The sequence below is a fragment of the Xiphias gladius genome, chromosome 15, assembly GCF_016859285.1.
Source record: "Xiphias gladius isolate SHS-SW01 ecotype Sanya breed wild chromosome 15, ASM1685928v1, whole genome shotgun sequence".
Taxonomy (NCBI): domain Eukaryota; kingdom Metazoa; phylum Chordata; class Actinopteri; order Istiophoriformes; family Xiphiidae; genus Xiphias; species Xiphias gladius.
The window spans coordinates 2,775,934-2,798,936 of NC_053414.1; the positions used below are offsets into that span (position 1 = coordinate 2,775,934).

The 23,003-nt window shown below is 44.7% G+C and overlaps 2 protein-coding genes across 2 annotated transcripts; one reads left to right on the forward strand and one right to left on the reverse strand.

Moving 5' to 3' along the window:
- Positions 1-64: 64 nt before the first annotated feature.
- On the reverse strand, positions 65-3,751 carry LOC120799701 (F-box only protein 48). Its single transcript, XM_040144987.1, has 3 exons — positions 3,624-3,751; positions 2,123-2,430; positions 65-917 (listed from the first exon to the last, which is right to left on the reverse strand). The coding sequence occupies exons 2-3, from the start codon at positions 2,396-2,398 to the stop codon at positions 756-758; spliced, it is 438 nt and encodes a 145-aa protein (XP_040000921.1). The 5' UTR covers positions 2,399-2,430; positions 3,624-3,751; the 3' UTR covers positions 65-755.
- An 849-nt stretch (positions 3,752-4,600) lies between these two features.
- aplf (aprataxin and PNKP like factor) lies at positions 4,601-22,620 on the forward strand. Its single transcript, XM_040147237.1, has 10 exons — positions 4,601-4,993; positions 7,726-7,797; positions 10,591-10,754; positions 11,246-11,393; positions 11,823-11,958; positions 15,173-15,363; positions 16,163-16,479; positions 17,737-17,859; positions 18,609-18,655; positions 20,836-22,620. Exons 1-10 carry the CDS (start codon positions 4,838-4,840, stop codon positions 21,045-21,047), a joined length of 1,566 nt encoding a protein of 521 aa, XP_040003171.1. The 5' UTR covers positions 4,601-4,837; the 3' UTR covers positions 21,048-22,620.
- The last annotated feature ends 383 nt before the right edge of the window (positions 22,621-23,003 follow it).

The following is a 23,003-nucleotide window of genomic DNA, read 5'->3' on the forward strand; positions in this document are numbered from 1 at the left end:
TGGTGGTGACATTGGAAGATTTTCCTCCACTGTTTTTCAAAGGCAATTATTTTTTAATCCACATTTGAAAGCTGCGGTTACTTTTTTTTTTTTTAAAACAAGATTTTACATTCAAAACTTGATAAAGTTGTTAAGATCATCTGTCTTCACTTCTTTCTTTTTGTGCTTTTTCTCATCACGTTCCCTTTTGTCTTCTTTTATCAGCTAATCTCAACATATTCAACAACCCTGACTTATAAAATATGACGTTTTCACCTGACCTGTGTTTTTACTTTAGATACATGTTTAGCTTCACTGACGTACGTATTTCTATAACTTCTTCTAACGTAAAGAGACCAGTAGCTTGTGAGACCATAGGTGGACACAAGAAGAGAAGCACTTTACAATGTAAAGCCCTGCAGTTCTCCGCCACCATCAAAAGGAAAAGTGTGAGGGAGGAAATATGACGTTCACTCCTCTCTGACATTTCGTCAGTGAAAACTAGGTTATGAGCTTCCCAATGATGTGATTTAATGCATCTCAGCCATATTTACATCAAAGCAATGAAACTGTTCAATAGTAACAATTCATTCCAGATAATTATGCTAATAATTTCTATCTCACTTGTTCCAGCTCCACGATCCTGTTTTTCTTAAAAACTTTTCTTAAAATATGTACAGGTGTTTGTGCTTATTCTCATAAAACACAAAGTATAAGATATACATTAGAGTTAAAAATCAGTCTGCTTTGGATAAAATCCTAAATGTCGCCGTCGGTCATCTGTCCAGCTCGGCCTGCAGGATCTCTCCCCAGGTCTCAGCGTCCAGCGGCGTCATCTTCTGGCCGGCCAGCTCCTCCGCCGACCTCACGTGGCTGTATCGTCCCCGCAGCCAGTCTCTCGTCAGACAGCTCCGGGTGTAGTTCCTCACCAGCGTCACCTGCAGACGGGAAGCGGCAGGCGGTCAGAGGACGGCGTTTCCCAACCAAGCCTCCACCAAGATTATGCGTTGCAGTGATGATCTTATCTGTTCATGACGTCGAGTGCGTAGGTTGGGTTTTAACTGTGGTTGGGATGATGGATGATGAACGGCTGTGTAGACTATGTGTGCACAGAGGACTACAGGGCTCTGGCCCGGGGGCCCGGAAGGCCAGGGGGCCCCCGGGCCCGGGCCTCTGTACGAAGCGACTGTTAATACTTCTTGTTTGAAAGTCACAGAGCTCAGTTGAAAGACACAAAACGACCACAAAGTACAATCTCTTTCAGTCTGGGGGTCCTATATAGGAGAGGCAGGGACCAGGGGCCCGATTTCTCGATCAGTCCCAGTTCTCTCTATAAATCTTTTTCTCCTCCACACACACACACACACACACACACACACACACAGTACAAAACATTCAATATGTATTTACTTACATAACTTGGACTATGTGACAGGACTTGTATCATATGATTTTCTTCCTTGATTTTCAACGAGTATTCTACACTTTATTTCATTAATATAAATCTAAGACTGAGATTTTGACGGTAAATGTCACCATAAATGGATCATAACCTGTGGGTACCATGTTGCTCGAAACACTCAAAACAGGAAGAGACTTTTTTTTTTTAACCGTTAGTAGAGTACATTTAAAGAATCACTGAATACTTTAACAGTGTATTTCCCTCTTTCAAACAAACCCTATGACATTTAAAAGCAAGAAGATCAGCTGTGACCTAGTTTCAATCATTACCTCCACCAAGGAGCTTCTGTCTTCACCATTTGTCAGACACTACTGAACTGGTTTGCACCAAACCTGGTGTGGGGACGGGGCGTGGCAGAGGTCTGCGCTCTACTGAGGCCCAGTCTAGTTTGATATGTTTTGTACGTGGCTTCCTGCTGCGGCTGTAAAGACTCAGGACTAACGTTTGCTAATCTGAGGTGTCATCTTTAGTCCGTCTGCTGATCCACGACAACAAAAACAGCTTCGCCAGTTGCTGTCGGGGAAACGAAGAGTTGACTCCCCGCGCTCGTCTTCAGGACATAATTTTCCAGGTGATACCCGTTTTTGTTTTGTTACCTGTTCGTCAATGACTTATTGTAACACGCTGCATTGAATGTTTTATGCATTTCTAAGCTTAATGAAGGCAGCAGCTTCCACCCACCTTCCAGGACAGGCCGTCTCTCCTGTCGCTGTCCACCTCCCTCCGACAGGCGGCCCTTACCAGCAGACACTGCCTCCTCCACAGCTGCTCGCTCTCCTCGATAATGTGATGCCACAGTTTGCAGGTCCGCGAGGCGCTGCACAGACTCTCTGCGTCCAGCTCAGCGAAGATCTTCACGCTCATCTCTGTCGGCAGCGTTTCGGCAAAGTTCCGAGGGGACGGTCTTCTCGCGCGGGGGAAGGACACAGGCGATGTCCTCGTGGGGTCATGCTGCATAGTAGCTCAGAGTCCGACGCTTTGAAGACGTCCTGGGAAAACAAAGTCAAAGAAATGGTTACCGGACACATAACGTCACACAGACTGCGTGAGATCCGCTGGCTGCAGCTTTTCGATCGGGAAAGCGCCATCAGCTCTCGACGACCTGACACCGGAGCCTCGAAGTGCATCTCGAGTCAGTAGCGTAGCTTCAGCTTAAAATCCTGAGGTTCGTTCATTACATTCGGTTTTATTGTCGTTTTCACACACGTCCATCGACATGTTGATCCTCATGGACCAGAGACATTTGAGAACAACAGGTTTTATGAGAAGGAGTCAGGACTCTCACATTAGCAGCAACGAGTTACTCAAACATCACTGCGAACAAATGACAGGTGACCAAACAATGAAAACTGTACTTGTAAATTCCACACAGTGCAGTGGACTGTAAGGCCCAGGGGGCCGGAGCGACATGTGGGGCCTTATCTTTGAGTCCGAGGGGCGTTTCGAGGATGTGAAGTGGGAGGAAAACCCCTTATTTTTCTGTCACAGCAGCAAAGTCGCTGCCTTCTCCTCAGCAACACAAGTTTACTTGCAAGTGCTCTGTTCCACCTTCTGCTCAGTTACACAATAATATCAGCTGAGTGAAAAAACACAGTTCCACACGTAAGTTTCACCGCAGTAAAACGTTCACACCAGATGTAGCAGCACTGAATCCTGAATTCTTGATCCAGCACCCAAACCTGTATTCATGCCCATGTTACTATTACAAGACACTACCCGCACAACCGCTACGAGTTTCGGATGATTGGACTTGATATCCCAGACACGAGTGTCAGGCCGAAAGATGGCAAACTAGACACCACCGGGACCTGGACCTGGGACCCAGGTCCAGGTCACTTTGAATCACAACAGCAGCCACGTAGATTGCTTTCCTGTTGGGTTCGCGGATGGACCGGAGCTCCCAATCCTTCATTTCTGCATCGCAGTGAACGTCTCGTTTGACCAAATCAGGTCCGACTGTTGCTGCTCGGAGAGTCCGACCTCCGCCCCGGCTAACAGCAGCGCGGCTAGCTCGCTAGCGGCGACCGAAAACAGTGGCGTCTTCCGGGCCAAATGTTTCGTTTTGGTTTGGTTTGTTTCGGTTTTTTTGTGGCTTTTTTCACAGGAGAACGCTGGAAGCACGCGTCTGCCGGCGCACCGAGGTGCCAGGCGGCGGTGTGCTGCGGGAGCGCCGCTTCCCTACCTGCGGTGTGGTCGCTCCGCGTCTGCCTGACAGCTGGAGGTTTAAATGTCTCAACGGCTGTTTACACGCGTCGTCGTGTTTTTGGTGAAGCGCGCATGCGTACAAGGGCCGCGCTCCCCGTCGTTAGAAGACACGGCACATTTGAATTTTCGTTTTCTCCACAATAAAAGCATCAAACTGTTTCTGTGTTGTGCGCTTTACAAATTCTGATCGATCCATAGGACGTTTAAGCGTCTGCACCTTCACCGAGACGACGCCAGATTCCATTTAATAACCCGTTCGTTTAAAGCGGCATTCTCGTCTAGAAAGATATTTATCCCGTTAAATACATGTATCGGTTGCTGTCTGAATCATTCGCAGCGCTTCTTCAACTCGGCGTACGGCTAAACCGAAAGACGGCTTTCTATACAATGCTCTGCTTATCTTAAAATGCAAAAGCCCAATTTGAAGACTCGACGCAAATCGTGGCCAAATAACGTCCATGCAATACTTTTCTCTCTGCTTTATTCTATCGCGTTTGTCATTTAATATCTAGCTGTTAAAAGTCCACAACAGGATGACAACAGAAGAACCATAGCGACAAGTGTGAGCCATACTAGCGTGATGCACTAAACACTGCAAACATGCCGAATGAAAGAGTCTCATCTATTTATTCATAAACCGTCTTGATTTTTATTTACTACCGCAAAGGATTTCGCAAATAAACAAAAGCATTTCAAATTGAAAAAGTTAAGGAAGGAATTCGGTGAACATGTGGCCGGAAAGTCGTGTGCTGTATATTACATCTATGCCGAATTAAAGAGCGTTATCGACTTATTCGTAAACCGTCTCGATATTCATTTTATAAATGTAAATATTTCGCAAATAAATAAGAATATTTCAGATGAAAAAAAATCAAGATGGAATTCGGTGTGGCCGGAAATCTGGCGGACAGCGCCTCATGTGTACTCTACTGCGCATGCTCTCCTGCATGCCGGAAGTTTTGAATTGTGTTGCTGACAGTAAAAGTCGTTGTTTCTGTTTGGTCTCTTTGACTTTTAAGCCTCGGGGAGACAGTTTAGTCCGGGTTTCCGCCACGGCAGGTCGGCAGAGGTAACGGTTCGCTACTGCTCGGCTGGTTGCGACCTGAGCTGAGTTTCTGAACCTAGAGAATCTCTTTAAATCCAGACATCATTTCCTCCTCCCGCTGGATTCTCTCCAGCCTTCAGGTCTGAATGGCACAGCTTTGCGCTGTTGTGGGTTTTCCTCCAGCGCCTCCGGTCCCGCCCGCCGTGCAGATGTCCGGCTTCGACCTCGTCCCGGTAGACGGCGGGGCCCCCGTCCACCTGCCGCCGGGGGAGACGGTGCTGGGCAGGGGCCCCTTACTGGGAGTGAGTCCTCCTGTGGCTGGAGATTGGTTTGGTTCCAGTATTACTCTTAATTCTTCACTGGTTTGTTTAACAGAATGAATAGTCCCCCCATCTGCACACACACACACGTACACACGTACACACGTACACACACACACACACACACACACACACACACACACACACACACACGTCTTAACATGAGCTGATTAGTCGAGTAGTAAATTGGCCGATCATGGCGACTATTTTAATAATTGAATTTTTTGAAGTAAACATTGAAACATTTGCTGGTTCCAGCTTCCTAAATGTGAATATTTTTTGCTTTTCTTTTTCATACTTGACAGTAAACTGAAACTAACTACGTACATCTACTAGAGTACCGTACTTAACTACAATATCTGGGTACTTTTACTTGATTTTACCTTGATTTTACATACAAAACATGATCAACATAAAATGTGATTCGAGCAGCAACTAACGATTATTTTCATTATTTATGAAGCTGAATAGTTTTGTCTATAAAATGTCAATTAATCGTGATAAATGTCCGATTATACTAGAATCACAAAGAAAAGATGGAAATCCTCACATGTGAGAATCTGGAACCAGTGAATTTTTGGCTGTTTTGCCTAAAAAAAAAAAAGATAAAACAATTATCAGAATAGTCGCTGATTAATTTAGCGTCTAATCAAAGTTTAAACTAATTGTTGCAGCTCTAACTATGATGCATTATTGTAGATTACACATCCACTCGGGGGGGTTTGCAGTCATGTGGCCTGTCGGACCTGCTCAGGTTGGAGTCGTGTAGAGTTATGCTGGGATTTAGAAGTCAGAACCAACCGGAGACGCTCCTGAAACCCTGAAAAAACACTATTTTTGATCTGGTTTTCTAGTAGTTGGTTGTTGTCTGGATAAAATATTGTCTGCTGCGCGTAAGATTTAAAAAATCCTCTTTCAGGAACTTTGTGGCTCCAGAATTCAACATTCTGAGAGTTGCTGTTCTGCGAAATGAGTACTTTCACTTTTAATACGTAGAGTACACTCAGCTGGTAACACTTATGTACTTTTACTCTGGTAGAATTCTGAATGCAGGACTTCTACTTGTAGCAGAGTATTTTCATATTGTGGTATTGTTACTTTTACCTAAGTAAAGGATCTGAGGACTTCCTCCACCACTGCTTATGGCTGGATTGAGGCTCTCCGGACCCCAGGAAAAAAAAAAAAAAAATGCAGTCAGGACCGGATTGACCCCCAACCCCTGCCTCATTGTCCTCTGTGTGCTGTGTTCCAATCAAGATGCAACAATGCGAACAGCAGAGTACAGGCAGCAGCTTCATTATAAACACCAGACACAAGCCAGGATTCCCGTGTGGGAGCAATACTACCCGACTGCAGGTTTTCTATGAAAACATTTGTTTGTGGTCATTTGATGAAATGCCGCTTTACTTAGAAATGTTTCCCCTGTGATTGAATTATACGCTAGATGATAATAAGGCTGTTAAAACCAGATTCTGACACAGGTTCCTCCTACAACACAGGGCCACAGAACCTGTGTTTGGCAAAAATGTACTTTACTGGTGCAGATTCCCCAACGAATTATCAATTAATAAAAAAAAGAATAAAAAATGAATTAAAAAAAACTGGCCACCGCCACCCATTACCCGTTTCCGTGGTCATTTCTTCAATAGAAGAGGGTTGCTACACTTCACATCCGTGCAGTCTTTGATTTGTTCGCTGGTCTTATGGGGCTGAAGCACTAAAAAGAAGCACAGACCTGCTGCTTTGAACCTTCTTGCCCCCAGAGCTAGAATTTCAGTCTGTTCTCTGTTTACAGTAACTGCAGAAAATTTCATTGAGGCCAAAACACGTTTTTGCAAATATCAAAAACGAATTATGACAAAATCACAAAAAGAAATTTATCAAAAAAACAGATAATTAGATGCTTGTCCGTTCAAACATAGAAACAAATGATTTTATCACAATTATTAGATTAAATTATCAACATGATGCCAAGTATCCTGCATTAGTTTACAGTTTACAGCTGTAATTTGGATAAAAGATTTGGCTTAATACAGACAAACTGTCAAATGTATCGTTATACCGCTCCTAAAAAGGTGTGAGTGTTTCAGCTGAGCTGCAGGTCTGGTACTGCGCCACCGGAGGACTCTCTCCCCCTGAGAACCTGGAGGCAGGCGAACAGGAGGAACAGGCTGCGTAGCCTCTGATGAGGTGCACAGTTGGTCTCTGCAGTACCTGTAAAATGAAGCGTCTTACACCAGGAGGCAGCTCTGCTTCAAAATCATGAGCCTGAGCCTCCTCATGGTGCCACAGCCAAAGAGAGTGATACAGTATTTATACCATACAATATGTACATGGCTCCTTATGTAGTTTTTAAAAAGTATTTACTTTTACAATTTTTTTTCTGTGTTTATTTTGAAGATGAATTAATAAGATAAAAAATAGTAGGAAAATCCAGGTAAACATCAGATCATGAATTTACAGAACAAACAGTTTAGACTGAAAACTCATGTACTGAGTACAAAGCAGCTTCTTTGTGTTGTCTCCGCCAAGGTCAGTGGGATTTATCCTCGGGGGACCATGAATATCCACAGTAAATTTGATAGGAATCTAGCCTGTAACTTCCTAGATACTGATCTCTTTTTGGGACTGTTTTTTTTATTTTTTCACCCCAAAACAAACCTGTTTTGTTCTGAATCTTGTCTCCTGTCTTGCTTGTCTTCATGTTGCCTCAGGTCAGCGATAAGAGAGTGTCCAGACACCACGGGCTGCTGGAAAACCGGAACGGACAGCTGCGTATCAAACCGGTAAGCTCGTCTCTCTGCTCTGTCGAGCGTTTTTGGTCTTTGTGAAGATTTGAACGTCCGCACCAGCAGACTGCGGATTGTTTTTCTTGATTTATCGCTGAACCGTTTTGTCTATAAGATGTCAATGTCCCATAGCCCCACGTCCTGTTTTTTCCGACCAACAATCCAAAAGTCAAGTCAAAATGTATTTTTATAGCTCAATATCAATACAATTTGCATCTAGAGGCTTTGCAGTCTGCGCAGACACAACACTCTGTACTTAGACCCTCAAGTTGGAAAAGCATAATATCTGCAGATTTCAAAGGCTGGAGCAAAAGAAACGACTAAAAGGATTTTTCAAGTATCAAAATAGTTGCCGGTTATTTTTGCGTTAATCGTCTAATCATTGCAGCTTTAGTCCACACCGGTGTTTTTGTATTTTTTTGGACCAAATGTAGTTAATCCTCTTCCAAAGCTTTCCACCTGTTTTAAAGCTGGAATCTGTCTAATCTCTTTTTGGGTAAAAATATCCTTTTTTTAATGTCTGTCTGTGAGCTGCCGCTCTGTTTGGCCGCTCGCTACCTTTCTGGCCGACAGTGCAGATAAAGTCCGTTCAAACCAGAGTAACCTCTGAGACAGACGTCAGTTAGTGGTCACTGAAACGTCACAAAATCGAAGCCACTTCGAAGTCACAAGTCACCGCATGTCACTGAAGTGTGTGTAGTGTGTATCTGGTTTAAGGACGTTTTCTTTCTGCCAGATGGCACAACCGGGGATGCCGTGTCTGTTGTAGTTTGAACATTGTGCAAGATTCAGTGTTGTCACTTTATTTTATTATATGGTCAAACAATATGTACGAAAATATGTGACACACAGGCTTGTTTACTCCTGGGTCTGTGCTAAACAGGCTGTAACAAAGAACAGCAGTTAGAAGAATTAGAAAGATAAAGATTAAGGATAAAAATTCAAAGCTAAAAACGATACATTTCAGAAATGTACATTGCATAGTGCGTGGGTGGGTTGTGCAAGTTTTCAATACATATAAAAATGCATTATTAAAATGTGAATTGTACATGTACCTCTGGTTGCCGTAGAGACGCAGACGTGCAGAGAGTTCATGATTCGGGTTGGTTCTCTGACGTCCAGGCAGCTGGTGGTTTTCTGGTCATTTCTGACTGGAAGCCTGTTCACTGAGACCTTGGTGGACACGGCGAATCCATAACATCACAAAAGTGATGGTAACGTAGACTGAAAAGCCTTGGACTGGAGGATGAACTGATTACAGTTCGGTGGTCAAAGGTCAAAGGTCAAGACCACTGGGACATCACAGTGTTCTGCAAATCCGCCTAATACGGTTTATTAAATTCCTTCAAAGTCTTCACTACATATATTAGACGAGTTTGGACAGATGTGGATGTAAAGAACTTGATTGGTTGGTGGAGGCGTAGAAGTGCGAGACGATAATTGTAGTTCATGATTTAAGCAAATTTTTGAGGTTAGGATCCTTTTTTTTTTTACGCTGCTTTAAAGAATTTGCGTTTAATTTCCAAGCTTTTGGTCTGTGTACTGAAGAAAAAGATCACTACAGTGTCAGCGTCAGAAAGAAACCTCATGCTTCAGGAGTGATTGGCCTCAATGGTCCCTGAAGGGCCTCGATTCACTTCACTTTTTCCAGCAAATACATTCAATCCACAGATCTTCCTTTGTCCCGAGGGGACACTGAGTCAGTCCAGCAGCAACAAACAGAGGTCAGATGAAAGTTTGGAAGGAGTGCAGCGTTAAAGACATAAATCTCACGGACCTCAGTTCATTATCATTTGTGTTTAATTCCCTCAAAGGGTCCGTTAATGCATCAACGTGTCTCAAACCGTCATCTCAGAAAAAATGCGGCGTCTTGATCTCACGCTGTAAAACCCACAGCTACATACATTCCTCACAGAGCAGCCCGAGGCTCTGAGGCGCCATCGTCCGTCAACCTTCTTACCTGCATCACAGACGGAGAAAAGTTTTTCTTTTCCACGGGACCTGTGTACTGGCAGTTTTCTGCTGTGAGTGTAATAGAAAATCGTCTGCAGGTTTCCAATGACTGAGTCCGCGTCAGACTCTAGGAGGCATCCGGAGTTGTGCGATGAATAGCTGCTGGATCGTAGCGCTACGATGTAAATCTACTTCTTTGTCTTTGTTTTTTCTTCCTTACAGTATTCTCCTGCATTGCTGTACATGATGTCGTGACAGTTACTGACATTTGAATTTCAATCTGGTTGAAATGCGTTGACAGTCCATATTTTATACACACAAACCAAAATGGTACCAGTCATCTCGCTCACAGAAAGAAAAAAAAAAAGGCCAAAATGTTGAACTGTTACTCTGCTAACACGGCAACCTTCAGCAGGCAGCGCAGGTCGCCCGGTAATCGCGGGGTCGGTGGCTCTGTGGCTCCCCCTGTCGAAGTGTCCATGAGCAAGACACCGAACCAAACTGCTCCCAAAGGTTAGGCTAGCACTTTGCACGGCAGCCACCATCGCTGTGCGAATGAGTGGCGAATTGTCAAGCGCTTTGAACAAAAGCTCTGTATAGATGTCCATTTACCAGTCGTTTCACCGGTGCAAGTCCCTTTGTCAGAAGGACAAGACACGTTAACCTCAGTTCTTCATTTAAAGAGAAACATACACTGATGAGCTAAGACATTATGGACCCCTACCTAATATGTTGGTCCTCCGCATGCGGCCAGAACGCAACCGCCCTGCTGAGGCATGGACTCTCCAAGACCTACTGCAGTTTATTGGTTCGTCCTCTTCTTGTTTCGATCTTTAGACCCACCTGAACCCGTGCTTCATTCAGTCGTCCCTTGGCGACGACCCTCGACCTCTGCAGAAAGATTCCTGGTACCCTCTTCATCACGGAGACCTCTTCTCTCTGCTGCCGGGGCAGTTCATTTACAAGGTGGTGGCTGTGGGTGGAGAAGAGAGCACTCTCAGGTACTAACATGTCAGAAAATGCTCTTTTCCATGTCCATACATCGTGTCAGGATCAAAAGATGAATCTCATTTACTGCAATTTCTCCCGATAATTAAATCCAGACGGATGACGGCTGCTCTCCACGTGTTAATTAAAGTCTGATCTTTTATCTTTACAAGCAGGACTGCGTGGGGGTAAGTGGGGCCACTTTGAGTGTTATTTGTTGACTCCATTGTCCTGACGCTAGCGCTCTGTTTGAAGTTTAGATCAAAAAGATGGGAGAGGACACTCATGCAGATGTTACCACCGTTCAAACGAGCTGAAACTCATGTAAAATTCATCCTCAAATTCCAGCTTGTATTTGAGCAGCAGCATTAAGTTTGAATTTCTGACCCATTTCACGCATGGTCCTTCTGAGGAAACCCTCTCCGATGTTTAGGAGTTTTAAAAGCGAACTTTAATTGTTTAATTGTCATTTCTTTTTGTAAAATGTCACTCCCCTTGGAAACAGTCAGATATTTGAAGAAGAGGAACTTGCCGGTTCTCCCGAGCCACATGTGGAACCGGACCGTGGACAGACTCCACCTCGCGAGGACTCAACAGGAGCAGCTCCGTCGAACGGCGAGGAGGACAGCGGTCCCAACAGAAGTTTAAGTCAGGTTTGAAGACTCGGAACTAGACCTTTATCAGTAGGGAATCAGCGCTGGTCTGAACTTTGAGCAATCTTTCCGTTACACCTTTATGTATTATGTTTAAACAGACATAGTGAAAACCACCATTGAAAGTTCCCAGAGCCCAAGTTGATGTCCAAGACTCAAATATATCAATGAAGATAAACAATTTGTAGATGATCAAAGTTGTAGCTGATTGATTTTATATGAATATTTTGTTAATGGACGTATTTGAATCACCGAATGAACTGGTAATGTGGGTGACAGTCAAACGAAGACTCCGACAAACAAATGTGTGTCTTCAGGAAATTTGAACAAGCAGGCTTGACACGCTGTTGAACTGAGCAACCAATCACAGGCCGGACCCAACCTGCAGGCAGCCAATCATCAAGCTGTTTTCTCTTTGGTTTCATACAGCGAGACTCAGCACGTGCAAAGGAAGTGGAGGATGATCGCGGTGACGTCGCTCCGTCTGTGATCAAGGAAAGAGTTTTACCTGCGTGGATGATGTCGGCTGCAGCAGCTTCACACGGTTCTTCCTCCAGCCCGAAAGGTACCATGACAACGAGGAAAGAGTTTATCGACAATGAGGACCAATTCTGAGCAGATGCGTTTTTGGGTATGGTGCAGCAACAACCTTGGACAGATGCAAGACCAGAAAATTAAACAGTTTTACAATCTGACATAATGTGCTGATTTCCCCAAGTTGTCTAGAGACTCCTGCTGTTTTCATGTCTGGTAATCCTCTCAGAAAGATGCTTAAGGTGGAGTTCTTCGACCAGGCACCGCCTCCTCCCAATAACACACACTTTGACAAACTGCAGTCAGCCATGTCTCCCTGCAGAACCCCTCCACGTTAAATCTGTGATTATTTTTACCAGGTTCGGTTTGTACCAATATCCTCCATGATCCGGTTGGTTCATGGAGACAACAGCTGCTCTTCTTTCAGAGAAACACTAACTTCTGTTAACTGACAGTTCTCAGCAAACAGCCAATCGAACAGCGGCGTGGTAACAGGTAGTCAGCCCCACCTGGCATCGAGTTTGTTCCATCTGCAAAGACTCTGGACATGTGTGTTGTTGTTGCAGTTTTGACCTTAAACCGTAGAATAAAGATAAATAACAGCAGCAGCCGAGGATTTTTTAATGTCCTGCATTAATCCAGAAAAGCCGATTACCACTAAAACCCACACTTTTTCCTGCAGCCAACAGGTGGAGCTTTGCCCCAAATCACCTGTCAGCTCTGTTCCTGAGAAAAGTTCTCTGTGGACTCAGCTGCACTAGTACTGGATTTAGTCCTTTTCAAACACGTCTGTCCATTATGGACAATTAAGGCATTCTTAAGTATGTCAGTCTGTCCTGCACACACAGCAGGTTTAAGATCTACCCACAGGTTTTCAGTGGTGTTCAGGTCTGGAGGGGGAGGTGGCGGCCGTTCCAAAAGCGGTTCACGGTGGACGTCGAGGTCTGCTCTGGATCCCTCTATCAGTGTTTCCTGTGCCACTGGCTGCCACACAAGCCCAAAGCAGAACATTCAACCCCTCGTGTTCAACTGTCGGAAAAGATTTTCATCGAGTGCTGCTTCTTTTTGTCCCCAGACACACGTTTGGTGACTGTGGCCGAGGAGCTCAGTTTGACCTCCATGTGTCCACAGCTTTTGATTTTCTAGACGTTGCTCCGCAGGCCTCAGGTGCTGATTTTGTGATGAGGTGGCAGTTGAGGCATCAGTTAGCTGCGTTTTCAGATCCTCAGCCAGCTGCTCAGAGGAGCACATGGTTGTTGAGTGTTACCACAGGGTTGGAAGAGTCCCAGGATTTACCGTCAGCTGATGACTCCTAATGACATTTCTCCACCTTACGAGTCAATGAGTCAGTTGAGGCCTAAGATGAGTTAATGAAGTTTTACAGGACTGTTTTACATATAGAAGGGTGTCCCAGCATTTGCACAGGCCACAATTACTGTGTCATTTTTTCTTTTCTTTAAGTTGACGGATTAAAAAGTTGGATGAAGGCATCATCTTGAATGTCCGCTTGCTGTGGGGGTTGGATTTCCCTCTTTTACCTTCAAAACTCAAGTAAACTTCTGGATACACCTGCATTTGGGTCGACTGCCGGCATAGATTGTTAAACAGTGAGGGAGTGAACTGTGCACTAGGAAGGTTGGTTGGTCTCTGACTTCCAGATACACAGTTTTTTCAGTTTTGAAGCCAAAAGTATAGAATTTTCCATAATGCTGGTTATAGAACTTCCCTTCAGAACCCTGGTGCTGTGGTACATCTTCAGTTCCAGTCTGCCATGCAGCGCTAACTCGGAAGAATGAGAGCCGAGCGATAAAGTCTGTTTTCAGGCGATGTTATCCGGGGCCGCTGGGAGCCGGGGCGCCGCCAGAACACTTCTCACTTCAGACGCTTGTTGACCTTAAACAGCAGCTGAACCGACTGTCGGACAGTCTGAGGGCGTCGCCTTTTAACGGAAAGGTTGAACGGGTTGACCGCCGTGATGTTTAACTGGCGTTGAATGAATGAGGTGTAACACTGTGGGATGTTCTCTGATAATCACAGCAGATAGTAGAGGCTGATAAAGATCCTCAGCCTGTGTGTGTGTGAGAAAGTGCTGAACAGCCACTTTTTCCTCCTGAGTGCTGCTGTTTGAGTGTTTACCCTGGAGGGAGCAGCGAGCCCTGCCTTGTCGGACGGACCCTCGGTGACTAATCACCGCGTCGTTTCTCCGTCCATCCGCTCTGTAATGCACTTGAGAGCTGAGCTTAACCGGGCAGAGTGGATGGATGGAAGAGTTCCAGTTTCCTGCAGAGAAACCTGCTGTGCTGTTGTCGTCGTCTTCATTTTAAACAGAAGGAACAAGTTTGTTCGGAGTTAAACGACAGATGTGCTCACGGTCACAAAGTGATGTCAGTGTTGTCACATGGTGAGTTTGACTTCACAGAAGAGCAATTTCATTGGATCAATCTTCTCCACCACATTTTAGGGGGAAATATTGCACTTTTTCCTGCGCTGCATTTATCTGACAGCTGCAGTTACTGGTTACTTTTTCAGATTGAGATTCTACATCATAAAACTTAGGGCTTGTTTGAGGGTTTCTGGCTCGTCAGCGTTTAGTTGTGTCTCCGTGTCACGTTTCAGATGTCTCAGAGTTGTTAACGTTTCCACCCAACCGACATTTTTCCTCTAAACTCGCATGGTTTCGTTTCAGTAACTGTTGAAATGATCCAATATTGTAGAAAAGAAATGAACAATTAGGGAAAAGTCTGAAAACTGAATCCGCATCAGTGAATCAGAAAATGATTTTCACTGTTGCACTGGTATTTTTACTTCAGTAATGGATCTGAGTTCCTCTTCCACCGCTGCAAGTTGGATAAAAGGAATCAATATGTGGCCGTTCGATTAAAAGTTTTGAGAATTACATAACGTTTACTATTCTGATTCACATGATGCTGCTAGTATCGATTTTTAGCAGATTTACTTGGATGAAATTCGACATTTTTAATGAATGTTTTTAACATTTGAGGAAAGGATTTCTCCTCTCTTATTCACATGGAGTAATTGTGTCACTGTTTGCTGGTTCACATTTTAATAACAGCGCCGCTCAGCTCTGTTTCCGTCACTAACATGGTCACGTTTACGTCAACATTACGTGTTTATATCATTAAGGTAAAGGGATGATGTTTACGGTCGTGATTCTGACGTCAACGTGTCAGAAGATTCCTGTGGCTGCCTCCGTCTCTGAAGACGATACTGTCTCTCTGTTTCAGTTCAGTCGGCCGTGAGGACAGGTCAAGCAGCTGCAGGAGCATCCACCAGCACTAAACGAGCGGCAGCCAAACAGACCACGCCCACTGCCGCCCCCTCACCTGAGGAGGCGGGGCTTAGTGAGGAGGAGGAGGCGAGGCCGAGGAAGAGGAGGAGGAAGACGGCCGATGAAGAAGAAGCTCGGTCCAAAACAGCTGAGTACAGTTGTCAGCGAGTAGCCGGTGTTGTTATAGTGCGCTTTGGTATTGTTACTATGTGGGGGTTTGTTTGTTTTTTTGCCTCCTTTCCATCTAATCTGAGTGAATAGCAACAAAATGCTGTAAAATGCTGCCTTTAGTCTGTTGATTGAGCCGCGTAGTTCGGTTCTAATTACAGGACGTTCTCCGACTGGTTTTTCAGTTACTTCAGTTAGTTTATTACTGACCTTCAGATGAATTTCCATCAAAGAAATTGCTCCATTTAAACCCCGGTGAATATTTATTACTCATTCGTTTATTATTTGGAACTTCTATTCTTTATTTATGCTGAATTGTGGGTTTGTTTGTGGACACATTTCACATTTTGCATGTTAAACTCAGCTGCTGTCCTCTGAATAAAAGTCTCAAGGTTGTGTTAGCGTAGCATTTCTAAAATAAGTGGACGTGTACAATCTGATGATTCTTTTACTTGGAATTAGAACCAAAATATTTGGTTCCTTCCAGGAAACGTGGAAATCTGTAACATGGAAATCACAGATCCGTAAAATGACAATTAAACGTGTTACCAAAAGGTCAAACATTCTGTAGGTGTGGCTTCTCAAAAGTGGAGATTTGAAGCGTTTTCTGGGGGTTTATTTCAGAAATGGAATATTCTGTGTGATCGGTGTTTTCCTTTATAAATGAAATAATTGAATTCCTACTCTACAGTTTCATTAATATAGAAAGTAATTGGTAGTTACAGCCCAGGGCTTTAAAGACCCATTAAAATGTGTGTTCCTTTTGTTTTCCTTTCAGGACGTTCGTTCAGAGGAAACCAAAGTCGGGTATCAGAGTGGATCCAACAGGTCTGAGATCAGCGACGAGTCTGACAACTTCACCGTGGAGGTGGAAGAGGAGGGAAAAGCAGGGGAGATGTCCACGGCTGACAGAACCACCAGGACACGAGCGTCCGACATCAGCGAATCTGAGAGGGAGGACAAGAGGTCGAAAAATGGACGACAGACGGCTAAACGAGCAGAGTCTGTCGGGTCCAACAGTGGCTCTGCATCCGTCCCCGCTCGGTCCAAACCTCGACCCAGAACGCCGTGTTCATACGGGAAGGACTGCTACAGGTGCGTTTACCTCTGCAAATACAACCGCTGGGCTTCTACAGAGCGAAAAAAAAGGAAGTGAAAGGACGACCGTGAAATGACTTTCACTTTGATGTGACCCCTTTTCCAAGGAAGACGAGATGAGGTTCACTGGAGCTGATGAGCACGAGCGCGAGACAAAGTCTGACTCGGGTCCAGAAGCTTCTCGGAGCAGCTGCCTGATGTCAGAGCCCGACGCTCTCCGCTTCCTTCCTTCTCAAAATGAGATAAAGGATTATTTCAAAAACATAACACAGCTGCAAACAAAATGATCGACCGAGACCTTGATAAACGGTTCAGAGAAAAGTTTAATAATACATATTTGAGTGAGACATAATGCTGAGCTCACAAATAGTACTTAAGGTAAATTCTTCCCAACGTCAGTATTTTGTCGAACATCATTTGTTCCTCTGACCCCTCTCTCTTGGAGTTTTAGCCCATTCCTCCCGCTCACTAATATCCTTACTAATCCCACCAAAGATTTTCGGTGGGGTTGAAATGTGGGGACGTTCCAGGGACGATTCCTGAACCAAGCTTCGGTCGACTCGGACGTACGCTTGGGATCGTGGTCCTGATGAATTTACGCACTTCTCTTTCAAAGAATGCACGAGTCCAGTTTACAGCAGCAAAACACCCCCCCACCAGGACGGACCCTCGTCCACGCTTCACTGGTGGGAAGGTGTTCTTCTCGTCGCAGGCGTTGCCCCTCTTACGCCAGACTTAATGCTGATCCTGGTGTCCAAAGAGTTCCAGTTTAGTCTCATTGCTCCTAGAGCTGCGCAGGAACAACCCGTACAGTGATCGTCGGAGGGTTGTTTTCAGTCGAAACGCCGCTTTAGTTCCTCGTTCCTTTTTGATATGAAAATAAATCAACCTGTGGTTCACGGTAACTGTGTTACTGCAGCTTGTTGCATCTCACCATGCGACCGCCCGCAGCATCCAAACCCTGTACATTAACTGTGTTTCTAAGATGAAACCATCGGGCTGTATGTCCCACATCCGGCCTTGTTTTTAGGTCACCTGCCCGACTTGACTTTCTGATATCTTTGCCACACTGCTGCGAGAACCGGCGTTCTTAGTTTCAGCATTAAAGTAAGCCAGAGATCAGCCGAACCTCCGCTGTTTGGCTTCAAGTGAAGTGCACATAATGAGGGAGCAGCAGGGAAACGTCGTGCACGAATGGCCTGACAGGGCAGACTGAAGACCTCTCATCACCTCCCTGTTTGTTTGTTTTCCCAGGAAGAACCCGGTCCATTTTCAGGAGTGCAGTCACCCCGGTGACACCGATTACGAGGAGGAGGAGGAGGAGGAGGTGGAGAAGGCAGACCGGCCTGAGTGCCCCTACGGCACCGACTGCTACAGGTCGGGCATCACAGCGCTGTCATTATTACTGCCAGATGAAAGGGAGTGATCGAAAGGTATGATGGGAAACCTGATGACTGACACCTGAAGATCCGTGAGACAAAATTCACTGAAAAACAAGATGCTGCTCCTTAGTGCAAAAGATGGAGCAGTTAAATCAGCTCCTGTTGGCGGGGAATATGTTTAATAATCAGGAGCCGCGATGCACAGATGCATGGACGCGGCAGGTCATTTCATAAGACTTTGCGTTAAAACAACAATTCATTCATTTGTGTGTCTTTAACTTTAGGGTTTAGGTTTTTGTGAAGCTCAAACCGGTGCCTCGCTTTGCTTCGCCGCTCCTCATTAAAAAAGAAATGAGCTCTAACGTGTTAATCAGTCGGATTTAGAGGAGCAGGTTCCCTTCGGACAGAGCCAGGCTAGCTCTTTTCCCCGTTCCCAGTCTTTATGCTAAGCTAAGCTAACCAGCTGCTGGCTGTAGCCTCATATTGAACCGACTAACACGAGTGGTACCGGTCTCATCATCTTACTCTCTGCCAGAGACCGATCAGCCTCTATGAAAAGTTGAATGATGAGACTGTGGTTTGTCCTGTGGTGTCAAAAATGAGCAACTGCGGCCTTTAGCCGCCAGCGTGGGTTTAACCTGCGTCACTGCGTCGCTCTGAACGTGCCAGTCATCCGGTTTACCGCTGGAGCAAAACCTCGCAAACACACACCGGTCAGTGACTTTGACTTTGTTTCCCTCACAGGAAAAATCCTCTTCACCGGAAAGAATACAAACACACAAAGAAACCAGGTAGGCCTTGTTTCTCCTGTTTGTCAACATCTGAACACTGACTCGAATGAACAGTGAGAGCAGTAGGAGGTGGCATACAGCACCCAGTAAAGATATACAGTATGTCAGAGATGTTTTCATCATGTCAGGGGATCACAGCTTCTTTAAAAGGCTTCGTTATACAAATCTGATAAAAGCTTTCATAGTTTTAGAGAAGGGCTTAGTTTGTATGTGGACGCCAGAACAGAGTTCCACGTAGGCCGGTCCAGTTCTTCCCCACGAAGCCGGGAAAACCGTTTCTTTACGGAGCTGGTTTTTATTCACATCTCCCACTGCGTTGCAGCTGCACTGTCCTTTTTATTTCGGCCTGTTTTTATCTTCTATCTTACCTCGCTCTGTTAATCTTATTTAAATGTGTCCAGCCTTTCTTTTCTCATGAATGCCTTTGAATTGCCTTGTTGTTGAAGGTTGCGATGCAAAGAAACTTGGGCTGTTGCGTCCAAGTGGAATGTAAAAAATCAAATATATATCAAAATTCCAGTGTATCTTCAGATTTAAAGCACCAGAAGCCGAGCGAGATGTTTAACCACAGTATCGCAAACAAATGTTGGAAACACATGGAATTTCGCTGTACTGGAAATGTCCCAGTAAAAAACCCATTCACTCACACACACACACACACACACACACACACACCACCCGACCATTCAATGACAAACGTGTTGTTCTTTTCATGCCTCAGTTGACGTTTAGTTGACAGATCGTTTATGCTCGACGCTCTCGACCGTCGTCTCCTGATTAAAGAATCTCCGACGCACCTCGGAGAAATACGGAGGAATGGTGGAGGGTTGCGTTCATCATCACTCTGCCCAGCTCTTCCTCGCTGATGGCTCTGAAAACACTGCTGTCCCTTTATGACCTTTGAAAAGATAAAAATATTATATATGTATATTAGTGAAATAGAATTAAAACCAGAAATTAAAAAAAAAAGCATAAATTAAAAAATTGATCCAGAGCACTTTTTAATTTAAAACAGATGTTTGATGAAAAACATGTAAAAGCTAAAGAGCAATTAGAGTGAAACAAAACATTTTGACTGACGATCAGGGAATAAATGTGCCTGATTTATTTCACAGGTCATGAGAGAATTTGTTTTTTTAAACACTGTGAATCCCGCAGTGCTGAAGGATAATTACACACAGCGTCCATCAAAATGAACAGACGACTCTTCTCCAGCACAACATGCTTTTATTCACCAAACGCTTTCAGCTGTCCTGCCGTCATCAGAGGATTCATCTACAATAAAACAGAATCTTACTACACTGTTTTCGTTAAATACATTTATGGTGAGATTGTACAAAAGCGCTCAGAGGCAGCGCTGTTGTACTTCGGTTAAACGTCCAATAAAAACATTAACCTCAACTGCAGTAGTATATTTAAACTCCGAGACTAAAGTTTACCCTCCAGAAGGATTTATTGTGCCACCAGTGAATTAGCAAAGCAAAGCAGAGATCAGACTGTTCTCGGTGGGGACGACGATGGACGTTTACCCACCGGTCGTCTCAGGCTCCAGCCTACGGTGGAGGTGACCGGCTCTTCAGTTCCTCACATCTCCAAAATCGTTAGAGCCCAGCCTCAAGTGGGCCTTACGTTTCATATTTTGACCGCAAATTCAAAATGTAAATGGTTACCGTCTCGCCTGGAATGAAACAGTACTAGTGTGAAGAATCCGTGGTATTGGTAACCTCCGAGCCACATTTCATCACAATCCATCGACAGCTGTTGAGCTAGTTCAGTCTGGACCGACCCACGTTGCCATCCACAGCTCTGAGCTACTGGCTTTCTGTAAAGCAAGGACTCGGTAAAAGCTTCAATCTGAGGACTAAGTGTCCGCAAACCTTTCACTGACATGTCGACAAGTAGCGGAGGTATCGTTCTGCTACCTGGTGACGGCAGCAAACCCTATTTCAAAAATAAATGTCAAACATCTTTTGTCTCTTTTCTCTCTTATCCAGAAAGAGACGAGTAAACCGCTTCATCAAAGATCTGTTGACATACGAGTAAATCCGCAGATTTTAGAACCCGCTCAGAAATAGAAGTAAATGAAAATCTTCCTGGTCACAGAAACACAAGCCTTCCACTGCGCTCACTCTGGTTTATATCATCCTGGAAACGTGTTCACACTGTTAATGTTCCTGCAGCTCGCACCGCACGTACCGTCCCCAAAGGGAGGCCCGCTGGTGATGAAGATGAAGACGAGGACCTTGGGGATGACGACAGCTTCATTGACGACGACAGCGAGGACGTGGGCGATGACTCGGACTACGTCCCTCCCGACTCAGATGACAGCGGCAAGGAGGACATCAAAAGACTGCAGAAAGAAGCAACGGTCTTTCTGAAGAGGAGGAAGTAGACCCGTGCACAGATGCAACTGTCTGATCAAACTAAAATCACCTGAGAAAAGGCCTCAACAGATTCAGAGTCCAAGACCCACTGAAGATGTTATTTGGATGAGATCTAATTGAGTGACCCTTTTGGCCCTGAAGCGTACCTGTAGCACCCAGTACCGAAACGTTTGCCGGTTTGAGACTGTCTCTAGTAGAAAAACATGATTATGCTTCTTGAAGTGAGGTATCAAAAAGCATGATTTGGTATCAGGTATCGGCGCTGGCGTCACAAGATTTCAAGTGACACCCAGCCCTGCTGTCTGGTATTTCAGGTAGTAGAAGTTGACGCTGAAGGCGCGCCCTTGTTTACCCGTTCCTAACTCCTCCCGTCATTTCCCTGTACACTACAGCAGGAGCACATCCGTCAGCCCCTGTGATGCTGTGATGTTTATCTGCCTCCTCCAAAGAAACTCCCAGAGTCTCATAAACTCTGTGTTGGTGTTTATTAACTCTTGTCAGCTTCCTGCAACAGAATCTGGCTTTTCTTTTTATTTACGCTGTGTACGTTGTTAATGTGAGTTTCGGAGTAACGTCGGCCTCCAGCAGCAGATTGATCTAAGTCTGCTTTCTGACACTGACTCCCACTCAGCAGCGTGCGTGTTAAAGCTGCGGACCATTTACTGCGCAAACCCAACTACTCTGACTACAGAATAGCTGTAAATACATTCTTTACAAGCCGTGTTGTGAAGAATGTGTCTTTTACAACACAGCTTTAAATATGTGAAGCTACTTTATAGTGTATTAAGCGTCATCTACAGCTCCACAGACAGACGACGTTAAGGAACTAGCAGTTGTTGAAAAGCTCTTGGGAAACCCTCCGGTCTCCTAGGATCCATCGTCACCGGGAGACGAGGCCATGGTCTGAGCTGCTGTGGATCAAACTCTGGTTTTGTAAAATGGCCACACAGGAAGTGACGGACAGAAGCCTGCGGTTTGAGCTCTCAGAACCTCAGCGTCCGCTCAGACGCCTCTCGTCTGTTTACTGACATCAGCGTACAAGATTTCTGGCTCCGTTTTCTTTCTTTCTTTTTAAGTTCCTTCCAGCTGCCAAAGTGCAAAAGCTGGTCGGCATCTTCCCAGGTGTCGTCATGGCAACCGCAAACAAAACAACTGGCTGTAGTGATTCAGGTCGATTAAAGAAACTTGTTTTTGTATGAAAATCCTGCAAATTTAAATGAAGAAACATTACTGAGCCGTTGGCTCTGGCTTTTTGAGTCTGTGTTTTGTGACTGGGACAAACCACTGAGTTTGCTGTCTAAACTGGGAATGCTCTGGGATTCACTGGAAATACTCCAGCGTTACTCTGACAGAAATGTGAGAACTATGTAAAGATTAGTCCAGACTGGAACAGGAAGCTCTTTCAGAGATGCACTCTTTTTCATTTGAATTGTATTTTATTAGATTCTTTCCGTTTAGATTTTATTTCAGCTGAAGCCTCATCTGTTCCTTTCAGAAATTCATTCTGCCCTGTAAATATGTATAGTCCAGGAGTTTTTTACTGTTTGTTGGGCTGTTTTTTTAAAATTTCTTGTTTGAATACAACGGATGAAAATGAAATCTCTCCTGTCTTAATTTCACGGTGCTGTGAAACTGTGGGTTTTAGAAATTCTGAGAAACAATCTGGGAGAAACGTTTGACTAGCCACCAACAAAAAGGTTTAAAAGTAAAACACAAAAATCCACATTTTATTCATTTATTCATCAAATGTTGATGAATGTTACATTTGCTAACAAAAAAAATAATTCAAATCCCCCCACACCTGATCAATTCCTTTCATTTGAATTTGTTATCCTTTTTTTTTTTGTGTGGCCTAAACCTTCAGTCACCTTTAGTCTAAACTAGACTTAGAGTCTGCAGCGATGCTGACGCTCTGTGAGGCTGGACCGGAGCTAAACTGCACTAAATTTCATCACAGTCCATCA

What these genes read in the sequence shown, in the direction of transcription:
- LOC120799701 (XM_040144987.1), bottom strand. Translation starts at nt 2,398, where the DNA reads ATGCAGCATGACCCCACGAGGACATCGCCTGTGTCCTTCCCCCGCGCG. An exon ending in GAGACGGCCTGTCCTGGAAG is followed by an intron (nt 918 to 2,122) that starts GTGGGTGGAAGC and finishes TCCCGTCTGCAG; the next exon opens with GTGACGCTGGTGAGGAACTA.
- aplf (XM_040147237.1), top strand. Translation starts at nt 4,838, where the DNA reads ATGGCACAGCTTTGCGCTGTTGTGGGTTTTCCTCCAGCGCCTCCGGTC. An exon ending in GACAGCTGCGTATCAAACCG is followed by an intron (nt 7,798 to 10,590) that starts GTAAGCTCGTCT and finishes TTCGATCTTTAG; the next exon opens with ACCCACCTGAACCCGTGCTT. An exon ending in TACGGGAAGGACTGCTACAG is followed by an intron (nt 16,480 to 17,736) that starts GTGCGTTTACCT and finishes TTGTTTTCCCAG; the next exon opens with GAAGAACCCGGTCCATTTTC.